At 42.4% G+C, this 14,890-nt stretch overlaps 1 protein-coding gene across 6 annotated transcripts in view; it reads left to right on the top strand.

Moving 5' to 3' along the window:
* Nucleotides 1–14,890, top strand: part of mybpc2b (myosin binding protein Cb) — a 48,621-nt gene that overhangs the window by 29,989 nt on the left and 3,742 nt on the right. For all 6 annotated transcript variants that reach the window (XM_036522799.1, XM_036522791.1, XM_036522783.1 and 3 more), the window contains 20 exons: nucleotides 1,176–1,247; nucleotides 1,503–1,651; nucleotides 2,039–2,156; nucleotides 2,543–2,591; nucleotides 2,701–2,760; nucleotides 3,874–4,043; nucleotides 4,352–4,484; nucleotides 6,402–6,526; nucleotides 7,019–7,124; nucleotides 7,278–7,444; nucleotides 8,264–8,429; nucleotides 8,731–8,837; nucleotides 9,213–9,242; nucleotides 9,406–9,548; nucleotides 10,871–11,030; nucleotides 11,365–11,469; nucleotides 11,586–11,774; nucleotides 11,910–12,044; nucleotides 13,594–13,761; nucleotides 14,747–14,835. In XM_036522799.1, coding sequence (XP_036378692.1) covers nucleotides 1,176–1,247; nucleotides 1,503–1,651; nucleotides 2,039–2,156; nucleotides 2,543–2,591; nucleotides 2,701–2,760; nucleotides 3,874–4,043; nucleotides 4,352–4,484; nucleotides 6,402–6,526; nucleotides 7,019–7,124; nucleotides 7,278–7,444; nucleotides 8,264–8,429; nucleotides 8,731–8,837; nucleotides 9,213–9,242; nucleotides 9,406–9,548; nucleotides 10,871–11,030; nucleotides 11,365–11,469; nucleotides 11,586–11,774; nucleotides 11,910–12,044; nucleotides 13,594–13,761; nucleotides 14,747–14,835 — 2,441 coding nt within the window. The remainder of the gene's footprint in view (nucleotides 1–1,175; nucleotides 1,248–1,502; nucleotides 1,652–2,038; nucleotides 2,157–2,542; nucleotides 2,592–2,700; nucleotides 2,761–3,873; nucleotides 4,044–4,351; nucleotides 4,485–6,401; nucleotides 6,527–7,018; nucleotides 7,125–7,277; nucleotides 7,445–8,263; nucleotides 8,430–8,730; nucleotides 8,838–9,212; nucleotides 9,243–9,405; nucleotides 9,549–10,870; nucleotides 11,031–11,364; nucleotides 11,470–11,585; nucleotides 11,775–11,909; nucleotides 12,045–13,593; nucleotides 13,762–14,746; nucleotides 14,836–14,890) is intronic.

The following is a 14,890-nucleotide window of genomic DNA, read 5'->3' as shown; positions in this document are numbered from 1 at the left end:
CCACAGAGAGCTGCTGTTCCTCCAACTAAGATCTCCAAAAAACTTTCTGGTTTTACAAAAACTGGTGAAAAACTATTTGGAGTGAACTGTCTAATGTTAAGCAGTTCCTTTCTAATGAAAGTAGTCGGGTTTGAGTAACCGAACACACAGAGAATAAACAAAAACAAAGAAAGTACTAGAGAGCGCTGTACAGAGGCTGCCATCCGCAGCGCCGTCATGCAAAAGATACGTGTACATGTTTCTGTGAGTTAGTGAACTAAAGGTGTCCAAACTGTGCTTTTAGTGCTCTCAATATGGCTGCAAAGCCTTGTGACAAAGCAACTTCTCTTGCCAGCTGCCTTTGGAAGTTTCACGGCCATTGTTTTATGGTCCTTGTTTATTTGGAGGCGAGTGTCTAAGGTGATGCAAGGGACATGTTCTCCCCCAAGCTTTCTTTTATAAATATGGATGTGAGTGAACAGCTAACCAAAAAAAGCTATCAGATAGTGACATTGGTGCAGTGTAATTAGTCATTAAAGCTATGGCAGATTATTCAGTTTGGAGCATTTTTGAAAGATCCTGACCAAAGAATATGCCATGATCTTGTCGCTTGGCCAAGTAGTTAAATATATTTGTGTTTCACATTTCAGTACTTTTGTATGTATGCATGTGTGTATATATATAATCAATATACACATTGTAGGCAAATCTGTTTTCATTTTTCGTAGTTTGTGTGTGTTCTTGATGACATTTCCAGTATTAATACTTACAAATATTTCTTTTGGATCATGTGATTTATTGCAGATAATCCTATTTCCTCTTATATGAATGAACATTGTAAAGTATTTACATTAGGAGAAATTAATTATTTACATAAGGAGAAATCATTGTAAAAGCTTTTTGTACAAGCAGAATAATATACTGCACATTTCTTATCATTACCTTAAGGTCACGCTTTTCTTTTGTGTGCGTTGTTCATGTAAAGATAAAAGTGGTGCTGAGAGAGGTGGCTTAGCCTGCTCTTGTTCACTTCAATGTTACAGTCAAGACTCGCCTAAGCAATATGTCTGGTATCGCATGCATTTTTCCATCTGACCTGCCTTGATGCACACATGTGCCTGTGAGTGTGTGTATGTGAGGGGATCACATGTATTCCATTTCCCTGCTCACTGTGTTTGCTCCCCCCTGTTTCTCAGAGGCGGCCCCTGAGAAAACAGAACTCACTGGACTTTTTGTGGAGAAGCCTGAGAGTGTCTGTGCCACAGCAGGTGAGATACCACGCTTTCCATCACAGTGCTGCATCTGTGATCAGCAGAGAGTCACACTGCTCCATCAGTCATCAGCCTGTGGGATAAACAGTCCTCATCATTTTTGTTTAGGTTATTTATATACCCTTTTAGTCTGCACTACAGTCTGAGCACATTGTATACCACTCATTGTTAGAAGTGACAATTTGTTTTTCTTGCTTATGTACAAAATTGCAATTTCTTCAGGTGTTATTGACAACGGTTTTTTGCTGTCAGGGAAGGATGTCACATTCGTAGCAAAAGTTGATTCTTCCAACCTGATGAGGAAGCCTACCATGAAGTGGTTGAAGGGAAAATGGCTGGACCTGGGCAGCAAGGCAGGCAAACACCTGCAGTTCAAGGAGACCTATGACAGGAACACCAAGGTGTGTGTGTGTGTGTGTGTGTGTGCGTGCGTGCGTGCGTGCATGTCTGTCTGTAAAAACATATCCATGCTAAGACAGCATATGGCTAGCATCATTGTTCATCATTATCATCTGTTTAGCTACAAATGCAGCTTTCCAATTAAATAAATGTATGTGACAACAGTACTAGCACTGCCATATTGCTCTAGTCTATGACTCTTACTTGCCTCATATTATGTGTTGTACAGTTGTCTGCCTGTGTGTTCAAAGTCTTTGCTTAAAGTTCCATGTATTGTCTGGAAGTATGTCTTGGGCTTCTCCCATTGTAAGCATTGGAGTTTTGTAATGTTTAGTCAGTCGAGAGGATTGTTCAGGGAAAGCTTGTTCTCCCCTTTGTGTTACTCCCAGATCTATACCTATGAGATGAAGATCATCAAAGTGGTCCCAGGAGATGCAGGAGGTTACAGATGTGAGGTCACCTCCAAAGACAAGTGTGACAGCAGCACATTTGAGGTCACAGTGGAAGGTACAAAGGAAAATGCATTAAAAACATACTCATAAATTGACCATAAATAGTGAACCATGAAGTATGTCTTCTGAAAGAATTTTCTTTTCAGTGGCAGCATCCTGATGTATTGGAGTCAAACAGTGTATCAGTTTATACAGTTGATGTGCTAGTTAGGCAGTCAGTGTAACAGTTTACACAGTCAATGTATCAGTTAGACAGTTGGTGTAGTAGTACAGTCAGTGTGTATGTTAAACAGTGAATGTACCTATCAGGTAGTCACTGTATTGATTTATACAGTCAGTTTATCACATTCACATTATGCAATTAGTTTACCAGTAAGGCAGTCAGTGTATCATTTGCAGTCATTGTTTCTATTTTAAAGCCCGATTTTATTCATATTGTAGCTGCCCATGTGGAGGAGAGTGTAAACATTCTGGAGGCATTCAAAAGAGCGTGAGTGTGCATGTGTACAAATTGTATATTTATCATTCTCCGTTCCATACATTAGCAAGTCATGTGTACTTCTGAGTGATACAAGACGCATTGAATTTCACTTTCTCAGGGATGCGGGAGAGGATGAAGGTGACCTTGACTTCAGTGCTCTACTGAAAGCAGCTAAAAAGTAAGAGGTTTTTAATTCCATTCTTTTGCATGTATGTTCATCACTTCCTAGTCAGGTAATGAACTGAAACTAAACTACTTATTTTAAATAACGTATATAACAACAACAACAAACAACAACAACACCAATAAGCACCACTTATAGCAGACTATGAGTGTGGATGAAGTGAGCTAATGTCCATTGAATCATGGGTTTTTGAATGTGTTCTTCACAGGCAATGTGTCTTATGGACAAAGACAGGTAGTCACTGATTTAAGTCAACAATGCTTTCACACCAATGTAAATTGTAGCATTGTTAATTGGAATAGGACATTCTTCTCCCTTAACCCTGGGTTCTGCCATCATTCTGACCTTCAATTAGGATGAATAATTAAACGCAGAATCAGGGGCATTAAAAAGCAGGAGAAACATGTCTGAAATGCTGTCTTCTCTGCATTACCTTGTAACAAAGGACAAGATAAAACCTTGCATAAACTGCTCACTGGCTAAATCATGGAGGATCTGCATATGGGTCTGCAGTGAGTACTGTGTACTTAAAAATATGGACAATTTAATGTGTGTTCAAAAGGGTCTGTGGATTCCAAAGATGGTAAACTGTCAATGAGCTCTGTCCAGCAAGGAAAAAAGACATATGAGAGTCCGTGCCTGAGTGTAAGTGTAATGTTCACTGTCAGTCTATTTTAAGAACTGGTAATAGAACAGGGGTCTAGGTGGGAGTCAGAACAGCACCTGAGGCCCCAAGAGGTACTCTTAATAACAAACAAAGGTCTGCTCAACCATATACATGCCGTGAAGTGTAATATACTGTGTGTCCATACTGATATCAGAAAAGGCTGGCCTGGAAATAGGCAGAAGGTGCATTTGCTTAGGGGTGGATTCTACCAGCTAGTCTTCCATCTAGGTTCTGGCTCCTGTGAGACAGAGCCGACAGTGAGCCAGGCTGAGCAGTAAGCATTGTGTTATGGGCACAAATATCAAGCTGAGATGCTGTGCTGTTGGGCAAGTGATTTATTTCAAAAGGAAATAAATCATGTGAGGGTCGCATGTATTGATAGTATGGCCAGCTGGAAATTGACCCATTGTATCTCTCTCGCTTGCAATCTCTGACTCCAGGAAGAAGCCAGTGGTACAAGAAAAGGAACAGATAGACGTGTGGGAACTCCTCAAGAATGCACATCCCAGCGAATATGAGAAGATCGCTTTTGAGTACGGCATCACTGATCTGCGTGGCATGCTGAAGCGTCTGAAGAAGATGAAGACAGTGGAGCCCAAGAAGTGCGATGGTGAGGGGGAGAGAGGGTTGGGGGTAGACATACGCAGCTCTGAAGATTTATGGGTTAACAACTGAAAGAAAACAGCCCTCAGTGAGCTCCTGCAGCATGCAAGAAGTGTTATAGATCATGTTTTTCATGGTAATTCAAGCCTTCAAGTTTTTTCATTTGTAATAGAGATTGATTCATTCACTAAACACAGTTATCTAGGTGCCCACCCATCTAGTGTGTCACCATAATATAGTTTCCTGTCCACCCCTGTCAATTGATTGCACCATACTTGTGAGTTGTTTTACTCAGGCAATCCTTATGACCCTCAGCCTTCCTGAAGAAACTGGAATCAGCTTACTCAGTGGATAAGGGAAAGAGGATGACACTGACGGTAGAAGTGGCTGACCCCAATGCCCAGGTCAAGTGGCTGAAGAATGGACAGGAGATCAAACCTTCAGCCAAGTATGGAAGGGCATACAATTACAGTGGGTTGGAGGGAACTAACAACATGGTGGCATCTTCTGTCTGTATTTTCTGTACAAGTTTGTCAGTTGCACCACATTTTGTTTAAAATACAAGTAGATGATTAAATTGGCATTAACTTCAGTTCACAATAATAACATACAGACGGGTGACAAATTAAAGGTAAAACCAACATGTGAAAACACCAAAAGTGTCTTAGTTGGGCCACCACAAGCCACCAGAACAGCTTCAATGCGTCTTGTCATAGATTCTACAAGTCTCTGGAACTCTACTGGAGGGATGGAACACCATTCTTCCAAAAGATATTCCCTCATTTGGTGTTTTGATGATGGTGGTGGAGAGGGCTGTCTAACAGATCGGTCCAACATCTCCCATTGGTGTTCAATCGGGTTGAGATCTGGTGACTGCAAAGGCCGTAGCATATGATTCACATCATTTTCATACTCATCAAACCATTTAGTGACCCCTCGTGCCCTATGGATGGGGGCATTGTCATCCTGGAAGAGACCACACCCATCAGAATAGAAATGTTTCATCATAGGATAAAGGTGATCACTCAGAACAACTTTATATTGATTTGCAGTGACCCTTCCCTCTAAGGGGACAAATGGACCCAAACCAAGCCAGCAAAATTCCCCACACAGCATAACAGAGCCACCGGACCCCTCACTGTAGGGATCAAGCTTTCAGGCCTGTACTGTTCTCTTGGTGTACGCCACACATGCACTCGCCCACTTGTCAAGAATATGGTGAAGGATGACTCATCTGACCATATCACTTTTTTTCCACATCTCTGTAGACCAGTGCCTATGGTTTTTGCATCACTGAACTCTCAAATGTGCATTCATCTTTGTAATGAGGGGTTTATGCACTGCAACCCTACTATAATGTCCCTCTCTATGTAATTGTTGACGGACTGTTCTTGCTGACACAGTCTTCTCATGTCCTGCATTGACATTCTCAGTCACCTGAGGAAGAGTTACTCTTCTGTTTTTCCTTACATATTGCACTAATGCACGAGCATCATGGTCATCGAATGTGTGCTGTCGACCACAATTTCCAACCCTATTTACTGATGTCTTTCCCATCTAAATGCAGATGTCACTTTAGTCACTGTTCCTATTGAAACACTAGCCAGTTGAGCAGTCTTTGTGACTGAAGCTCCCGCCATCCATGCCCCAACAATGAACCCTCTTTCAAAGTCACTTACATCTTTTCCTCTTGCCACCTTGATCCAAAATCGAGATCAACTGGGCCTGCTCAGCATTTTTATACATGCCACAGAGCATGGCTGGAGGTTAATTGCTTAATTGTACCATGCAGTACACCTGTGTGGAAGCATCTGCATTCGTTATGGTTCTCCACTCACTTATTCAGTTTTCCTTTAATTTGTCTCCCGTCTGTACATTTTATAAAGAGATTGCTTAGCTTGGATTATTTACATTATAGAGGCTTCAGCAACCCATTTTTGAATAAGCATGATAAATTTATGGTATGACTATCTGTTCACTTTGATGTACAGTAACACTTATTGACAGAGTGACAACCAGTCCTCATGCAATAGCAATAGTAACACAATATCAGCAGGCACCACAAAGGTGCACTGTCTACCCACCAGCATATCAACACTACTTCATTTTACATGTTTATGGAAGCTTTCCTGTCTCTAGTATTTGAATCCACATGAGGGTTATGGGAATCTACAGTAACTTGTTAACTTACCAAAGTGCATTGAATTTCATAGTATGCTCCATTCTTCAATTAAATCAATAGGAGTGTTTTATAAATGACATTCCTATAATGTTTGTTGTGGACAGTTGGCAGTTTGGATGCCTCCATTATCTGTGTGTCCATTAGTGAACACATTGTATTCATCCTGTCTCTGTTGCTTGCCAGGTATGTTTTTGAGTCTTCAGGAAACAAGAGAACACTCATCATCAATAAGTGTAACCTTGCGGATGATGCAGCCTACGAGTGTGTCATTGGAGACGATAAGTGCTTCACTGAGGTCTTCGTCAAGGGTAAATCATCCAATGTGTCTTTCTGAAGCCCACACAGATGGTAATCATCACCATCATGAAAACAGCACTAACAACCGAAATGAAAACAATTTCAATGGCTATGGTGATACAGTTCGTCCACTTGCATGACAAGTGACTGTTCAGTCAACATACCTGCATTGGATGTAAGGTCTCCAAGGGTTGTTTTAAAAAATATTAAGTGGGATATGAAGTGTTAGGACCATCATAGATAAGACTGCTGCACTCTCAGGATTTATAGCAGGAGCCATAAAATATATGCATTCTAAGATGCAGCCCTAAAGTCTATACAGGCTGAGCACTCACAACAGTGACTATACTATAGGGGTATTTTAATATGTTACAGACAACATACTGTCCTAACATTTTATTTTATGTTAACAGATTTTTCATCCCTAAGGGCCCTTTATGTTTAGCAGCGTTGGTATAAATGTGCTGTAATGATGCTCTGTTTCCCCTTGCTGTTGTTCTCAGAGCCCCCTATCACAATCACCAAACTTCTGGATGACTACCATGTGGTGGTAGGAGAAAGGGTGGAGTTTGTAGTGGAGGTGTCAGAGGAAGGAGCCCATGTTAAATGGTCAGTGTGTCCAAGTGATCCAGTCCAAATATTTTCCAGTCTACACTGCTCATTTCGACTGTTAATGTCTATCGATTTCCCCTTTTTCTTGACGATGCTCTCTCTCTCTCTCTCTCTCTCTCTCTGTCTCTCTCTCTCTCTCACTACACTCAGGATGAAGGATGATGAAGAACTGTCAAGGGATGAGACCCATAAGTATCGCTTTAAGAAGGATGGGAAGATGCACTGGTTGATCATTAATGAGGCAACACTGGATGACATAGGAATGTACCATGTATTCACCAATGGAGGTCATTCCAAGGGTGAACTTGAAGTGGAAGGTACCCTTTTACTCCCTGATGACATATCTCTGTAGAAACAGCTTTCCTGCCATTTTCCTTTAAAATTCATTTTCCCTCACTGTCTTCCTTTCTCCCCCACTCCCTCCCTCACAATATCATCTCAGATTTCAAAGTCAGTTTTCACTGTTGGTATAACAGTGAAAAGACAAAAGACAGCTAAGGCATTTGCCAAATTCATAGACTGTCCATGTGCTGCAGTCAGTATTAGGCTATTAACAAATACAATGAAAGTATAATATTTTAAATGAATTTAACAATTCAGTGTAGCATAGTGGTTAAGGAGGAGGACTCATAACCGAAAGGTTGCTAGTTCAATTCCCACTGGGACACTGCTGCTGTACCCTTGGGCAAGGTACTTAACCCACAGTTGCCTCAGTAAATATCCAGCTGTATAAATGGATAACATTGTAAGGAACTGTAACCTATGTAAGTCGCTTTGGATAAAAGCGTCTGCCAAATGAGTAAATGTTAATTAAATAAGCACTAATAACAGACTTCTCATTTTTAATTAATTATAAAAATGACTCATAAATGACGTCTGTTCTTAACCTCCATGAGACTCCTTTGGTGTGCTAGTAGAATGTCTGTTTCTCATGTACAGTAGTAAGAAGCTGTAACAACAAGCAAACAATCAAGCTTTGTTCCTCTTCAAACATAACTCCTATGTGTTTCTGCCTGTTAGGGCCATGTCAGTTACAGGGGAGGTGATTATTTTGTGATAGAGCTGGGGGCGAAATAGGTTGCAGTTTAAAAGTGTGCTTTACTCTCTCATCCACCGTCTTTTTTTCTGCCTCTCAGAAAAGGAGCTGGAGGTCCTGCAGAGCATTGCGGACCTAACGGTCAAGGCAGCAGAGCAGGCCATGTTCAAGTGTGAGGTGTCTGATGAAAAGGTGACAGGAACATGGTATAAAGATGGCGTGGAGGTGGTAGCCAGTGATCGCATCAAAATTACTCACATTGGGAGGTAAAGATGGTGGAAATTGTTATATATCTTTTGGTAGGCTTATAACTGGATACTCTTATGTGTTCATGAAACCTTGTTGAGTTGCACAGGGATTACAAGGGGAAAGCAATAGGATTAGCCCATAATAATATGCTGGCAATACAAACAGTAAAGACAAGTAAAAGATAGGATATGGTGATGCCATGATTTGTAAAGGGCTTCCGTCAATTTTAGGCTGATATAGGGAGTGTGGTTCTGTCTGGGTCATGGTGAGTAATGGTGAATAAACCTCCTCTACCACTCCACTCTCCTTCTCTTCCAGGATACACAGGTTGACAATAGATGATGTGAAGCCAGAAGATGCTGGAGACTACACCTTCGTCCCAAATGGATATGCCCTGTCTCTGTCTGCCAAGCTTAACTTCCTGGGTGAGAGAGTAATCGCGCCATGAAACAAATAATTATGGAAACTGATAATGGAAAATATACAGCTGAAATGCAATGAAATGAGTGATGATAATGTTCAGATAGATATTGTGGATGCCTAAATATTTTAAGTTCTAGAACTGTGCAGCAGAAACTTATTTGTGAAGCATATTTGATCGCAGGTCTTCCAGTTTTTTTGTTTTTTAGATTGGCACACAATGATTCATTCATTTTTGAAATGGTCGACAGGTAGTGCCCAGTATTTGACTTTGTACTGTCAGTGGATTGCAAATAAAGGCAGTAAATATAATATGAGAAAAGTCTTGTAAGCTTTCCTACTGAAAGGGGAGTACTAACATCTTTCCCTTTCTCCTGCAGAAATCAAGATCGACTATGTACCTCGTCAAGGCAAGTTATGTTCACTATAATTCTTATTCAATATTACTATTAAGAATAACCAGTAGTAAATTATACAATTTAGGGGGACGTCCCCATATGTATTGCTTCCATGTCTATACACTCATCTCTTCTCTGACCTTTAACCCTCAAAGTCTGTTTATCTTTCCCTCAGATCCACCCAAGATTCACCTGGACACCACTGGAAGCATGGTTTCCCAAAATACCATCATTGTTGTTGCTGGCAACAAGCTCCGACTGGATGTAGAGATCACTGGAGAGCCAGCCCCAACTGTCTGCTGGATGAAAGGAGACAAGGTGAAGTATGCGTCCCATGATGGAGTGGCTCTTTATGGCATATGCAAGAGTATACACCTAGATATTTATCACTGTGCTAAGTGCAGATGATGTAATGTAGCAAAGCATACATGTGTATAAAGGAAGGTTTTCAGGTCACTAAACACTTGTGGTCAAAGACTCCAGCTGTCACGGGAGTGACCGGGACACAAACGCGGACCACGCGATCCACAGGTTCAGGGCGTTTATTTGAACTGCAGGCAGTAGAGCGGTCAGAGACAGGCAGGGTTCAAAGCACAGAGAAGCAGTCCGGGGGCAAATCCAAAGTTGGGGAATTGCGGCAGACAGGGTCAGGTACCAGGCAGGTGAGAAATCAGGCAATTGAATCCAGGCGGCAGGCAGAATCGTAGTCAGGATGCAGGCAGGAAAAGCAATAACAGCAGAACATGGAGCCAAAACTACAGCAGGGCCAAAACAGGTCAGAAACACTGAAACAAACTTGCAACAAGACAGAGACACGCAGGGAAGATATAGGGCTGGGGTGACGAGGAGATGGGATGCAGGTGGGCAGGCAGGCAGGTGAAGGCAATGAGAAAATCAGGTGGGCGGGGACCAGGCGGGGAGCGGGGCGGGCTGGAACACAAGGAAAACAAGAGCACATGGACAGGGGAAAACAAAACACCACAGCTAAGGGGGCGGAGCCCTGACACCAGCATGCACGACAAAACCTTCAATTAGTGATTTACTTGTCATAAAAATGATGAATGAAACTGCAGCACCCAACATCCCTATGGGATGACCGTGAAATTGTATCACCTGCCAAATGTTGATCTTAACCATGTAGAGGCTGTGGTGCAACAAGTGACTGTCTTGTGCATCTAAATATGACACTTATGTATGGTGTGATACAAATACTGTGTGTGACTGAGATGAGCTTTTTAATGTTTGTTGAATTTTTTTTTCAGAATTTGTAAATATAGTGTACTTCTGTGGACATTTTGGACTCTAATCTTTGCATTTTCAAATTGCTGCATTTTCAGTACCAATCAGTATTAACTCTACAATGGAAATATTGTTTTAAGATAAGAGGCGAGTTTGAACGAAAGTACACAACAGCAACATCGTGTATTTTCTTTATGACGCTCTCTATGGTGCTCAGTTCATGGAGCTTGGAGTACCACTTATTCACAGCTAAGTCGTGCATTCAGCACTCAGGCCTTTCATCCCAGGATCGTTGCTTGGCCATAGCTACAGGAGTTTCTCTGTTTATAGACGCTGCTGCAGCCAAAGGGCAATTCTTGTGAGTGCAGTCATTGATTCATTGCTCCATCTCCTTCTCTCAGCCAATTACAGAGGCAGAGGGACGTGTCAGAGTGGAGAGCAGGAAAGACCTGAGCTGCTTTGTAATAGAGGGAGCAGAGAGGGAAGATGAGGGGAACTACATAATCACTGTCACCAACCCTGCTGGAGAGGACAAGGCCACTCTCCACATCAAGATTGTGGGTCCGTATCGGTTGTCTCATTATTCCATCTGTCCAGCGGCGCAAAGTTTATGACATCCCTTTCAGCATCCTCCCAATGGTCTCCTTCAGAAATTACTCCGTAGTTCTCTCTCTCTCTCTCTGTCTGCCTGCCTACCTTTCCTTTCTTTTTGACCAAGCAGGACAGAACTGTTAAGAATCTGTATTTTTCCCTATATCCCTCCCTGCCTGAATCCCACAGTACTTATGTTTCTTGTGATGATGGTTGACTACATTATAGTTCAGGGCAGTCTGCCCAGTTAAGTCTTATCTCCATCGCTATCTCTTGCATTGATCCTGTCGTCCGTTTGTCTCAGATGTCCCTGACCCCCCTGAGTCAGTCAAATGCACAACAGTGGGTGAGGACTGCGCCACCATCATCTGGGAACCCCCCAAATTTGACGGGGGTGCACCCGTTAAAGGTAACACCTCAATCTCTCTCAGTGTTTCCAGCCGTATTTCCACATGTCCCTACAAAGGAGAGTATGAAATTCTATGCTGTCATTTTGTCACTGTCTCTCTCTCCCCTCCCCTCCAGGCTATTTAATGGAGAGGAAGAAGAAGGGATCATCCAGATGGACGAAGCTGAACTTTGACATCTTCGAATCGACCACCTATGAAGCGAAGAAGATGATTGAGGGGGTGCTGTATGAGATGAGGGTGTTTGCTGTGAACGGCATTGGCATTTCCCAGCCCAGCCTCAACTCCAAGCCCTTCATGCCCATCGGTGTGTGGAGACTGCAGGAATTTCCCCCTCCTTTCACTCCCTGCCCATATCACTCCTTATGGAGCAAAACAGAGTAGAGCTGCATAAGTGACAGTTAAGTTTTCAGTTTTCACATGCCTTTCCTCTCTCCCCCAGCACCCACTAGTGCGCCCACACGCCTACTTGTGGATGATGTCTCAGACACCACCTGCACCCTGAAGTGGCTGCCTCCTGACAGAATTGGAGCGGGGGGTATCGACGGATATATTATTGAATACTGCAAGGAAGGTGGTAAGTAGCTGTGGTGCCATAGGATGTAGCTGAAAAAACAACAACAAAGCACTGATTGGTCCACACACAAAGTAAGCAGCTGGCTGACTGTGAGTGGTTGAATCATTTATTTCCCAGCTTGTTTGATAATAGACTGAAACATAAGTTGTTCATGTTGGTCAATACTAGGGATGTAACGATATATCGCATTTTGCGATATTGCGTTAAAAAATGTCTCGATACCGTCGTGGGACTGTGAAGAAATCTACCAGGATATTACATGGTTATTTCACTAGTATAGCTGCATTCTACTATCTCTCCTTGTCGAAAATTGTATTGTTTTTGTTTTGCAATTGTACCAGTGGCGGTTTGCTCGGTCGGGCGACACACCACCAAAGGGGGAAAGGGAGGGAATTTTTCTATCACACTCTACCACAGTGTTACGCTAGCTGTGACTTTTCTAGACAGTTTGTCCTGCCTCTGAATATCATAGTCCGATCAGCGTCAAGTCGTGTTCCGTGGAGGACCGCCCCTTTCGGGGGAAATTTCAGTCTGATTGAAACTTGAAAATCGCCCACATCGCTCTGAGAGACTCTCATGTTAAGGCAATTTTTTGAACTGCAGGCACTGCAATGCACTCTGTATGGATTCTGGGTGGGCTTGCACTAACATGCTTTCGTCATACATAACCTGGTGTAGGGATCGCTGGGGCAGCCAGCGATCTTGTCACATTTAAGGTCAACATGGCTAATGTTACCTCAACTCAGAGCAACTCGATCGTGTCATTAAGAGAAATACCGTTTAGTCATCATAGTGATAAGGATAAATTGGCAACTAAATAATTAGGACCACCCAGACCAAATTTAAACATCAAGCAAGTATCTACAAAGGGGGAAAATCATATAACCAGGGATTTTCGCGGAGCTGGTATGAGCGGAAAATGTGGCAAGCAGGCTGCGAAGTAGCTAACACTTTGTTTGCAACGTGACAATGTCAAGTTAGCTAGCTGACTAATTTGCACAATGCAATGTGACAATGTCTAGTTAGCTAGCTGTTGATTTACCCATTGAACGGGTCACCTTAGCCATCATCGAAACAATTGTCCCCCCCTGAGAGATTTGGCAGTAGCCGCCAATGAATTGTACATACATAGTTCAATCATTCATTGCCAAAGACAATTCATGCCAATTTTTGCACATGCTTAGGTCATGGCTGGCTACTTTTATTTTATTTTATTGAAGAAGGAAAGCGGAAGCACTTTAAGTTAAAAGGAAAAAATAATTTTATACGAATAAAAAATGCTGATTTATTATTTAATAAATACTCATACCATGAGTTTTTGGTATCGTTACATCCCTAGTCAATACACAAATTGATTGTTATTTGTTTGTTACTTCTCCCTCTCACACGCTGCCCTTTTTTCTGGTCCCAGTCTGTATCTTTCAGCACCTATATTTTGTCATTTACTGTCACCCTGACTCGCTTCTTTCTACATGGTCACAGCTAGTGCTGTGTCTGGTCTCATCAGTAATTTTTACTGCACTTGACAATTCTTCCCCCTGTGCTTCAGACACGGAGTGGGTGGCAGCCAATAAGGAGCTGGTAGAAAGGAACAACTTTGTGGTCCGGGGACTCCCAACTGGAGAGAAGATGAACTTCAGAGTGATGTGTGTCAACATCGCAGGCCGCAGCCCACCTGCTTTGTTGAGCCAGCCGGTCACCGTTCGCGAGATTGTGGGTCAGTGGGTCACCTCATAATCTAACCTTGTGTGCACACGTGCGTGTGTATGTGTGTGTGTGTGTGTGTGTGTGTGTGTGTGTGTGTGTGTGTGTGTGTGTGTGTGTGTTTGTGACAGGCCCGGTGCCAGCATGAATTGACTGAGGGGGCTGTTAAAAATGGCGGGGGGCAAATCTTTTTATATAGTAAAACAGTAGGTCATCATCCTGCTATGCCTATTTCTGCATTTTTTTCATCCTGCGGGTGGCAATATAGTGGCGTTTTGACTAGATGCGAACATTTCCCTACCTTACCTTTTCCATGTGTTTGTGCGTCATGGCCATTATATGAAATAGGAATATTTTGGACAGATTGCCAGGTCACCACCTAAAATTGGTCTGTGGTAGGTTTAACCCTTTCACACATAACTTATTTTTTATGCTATGTAGCGCGCGTGTTACGTTACATGGTTTGTTATGTTTTCATTAGCGTTATTAAGCTTCTCATAGTTTTAAGTTAGCATTTGCTATATTTTTTAACATTAAATCACTGTTTCCTCAAGGCTAAAATTAGCTAGAATTTTTCCCATCTAGTGCTCTAATCGCACCAGTTTTAGCATATGCGCTAAATGGCAAATCACACCGGTGTGACCGTACGCACGAAAGCGTTAATGAAATTAATTATTGGAACGTAGGTCTACAAGAGGCAAAATAATAGAATTTATGAACGATTCTAATCACTGATATACGACTGCTAAACTCAACAAAATAATAGGCAACAGCGTTTTGTTGTTTTTGCTATTTTTTATAGGGTACATAAAACTTAACCCGGGGGGTCAGAAAATACAACTGAGGGGGCAAAGCCCCCTCTTGCCCCCTTGTGACACCGAGTGCGGTGTGTGAATGTGAGTGTGACACAGACAGAGACTTCCACCATGTGCAAATCTAGTCAACATGTCACAGTGCATTTCCCTGGCAACATCCCTAATTCTAATTCTCCTCTACAGAGCTCCCCAAGATCCGGCTCCCACGTCAGCTGAGAACCAAGTACATCAGGAAAGTGGGCGATACCATCAACCTGGTCATTCCCTTCCAGGTTAGCAGGCTCTCCATTCAGCTATTTCAGTCTGGTCTCTCTATATCAGCACTAA

This window comes from Megalops cyprinoides, chromosome 1, assembly GCF_013368585.1.
Source record: "Megalops cyprinoides isolate fMegCyp1 chromosome 1, fMegCyp1.pri, whole genome shotgun sequence".
In the NCBI taxonomy this organism is placed as follows: Eukaryota; Metazoa; Chordata; class Actinopteri; order Elopiformes; family Megalopidae; genus Megalops; species Megalops cyprinoides.
Note: the sequence above shows the minus strand (reverse complement) of the source record. Positions and strands in the feature narration are given on the sequence as shown.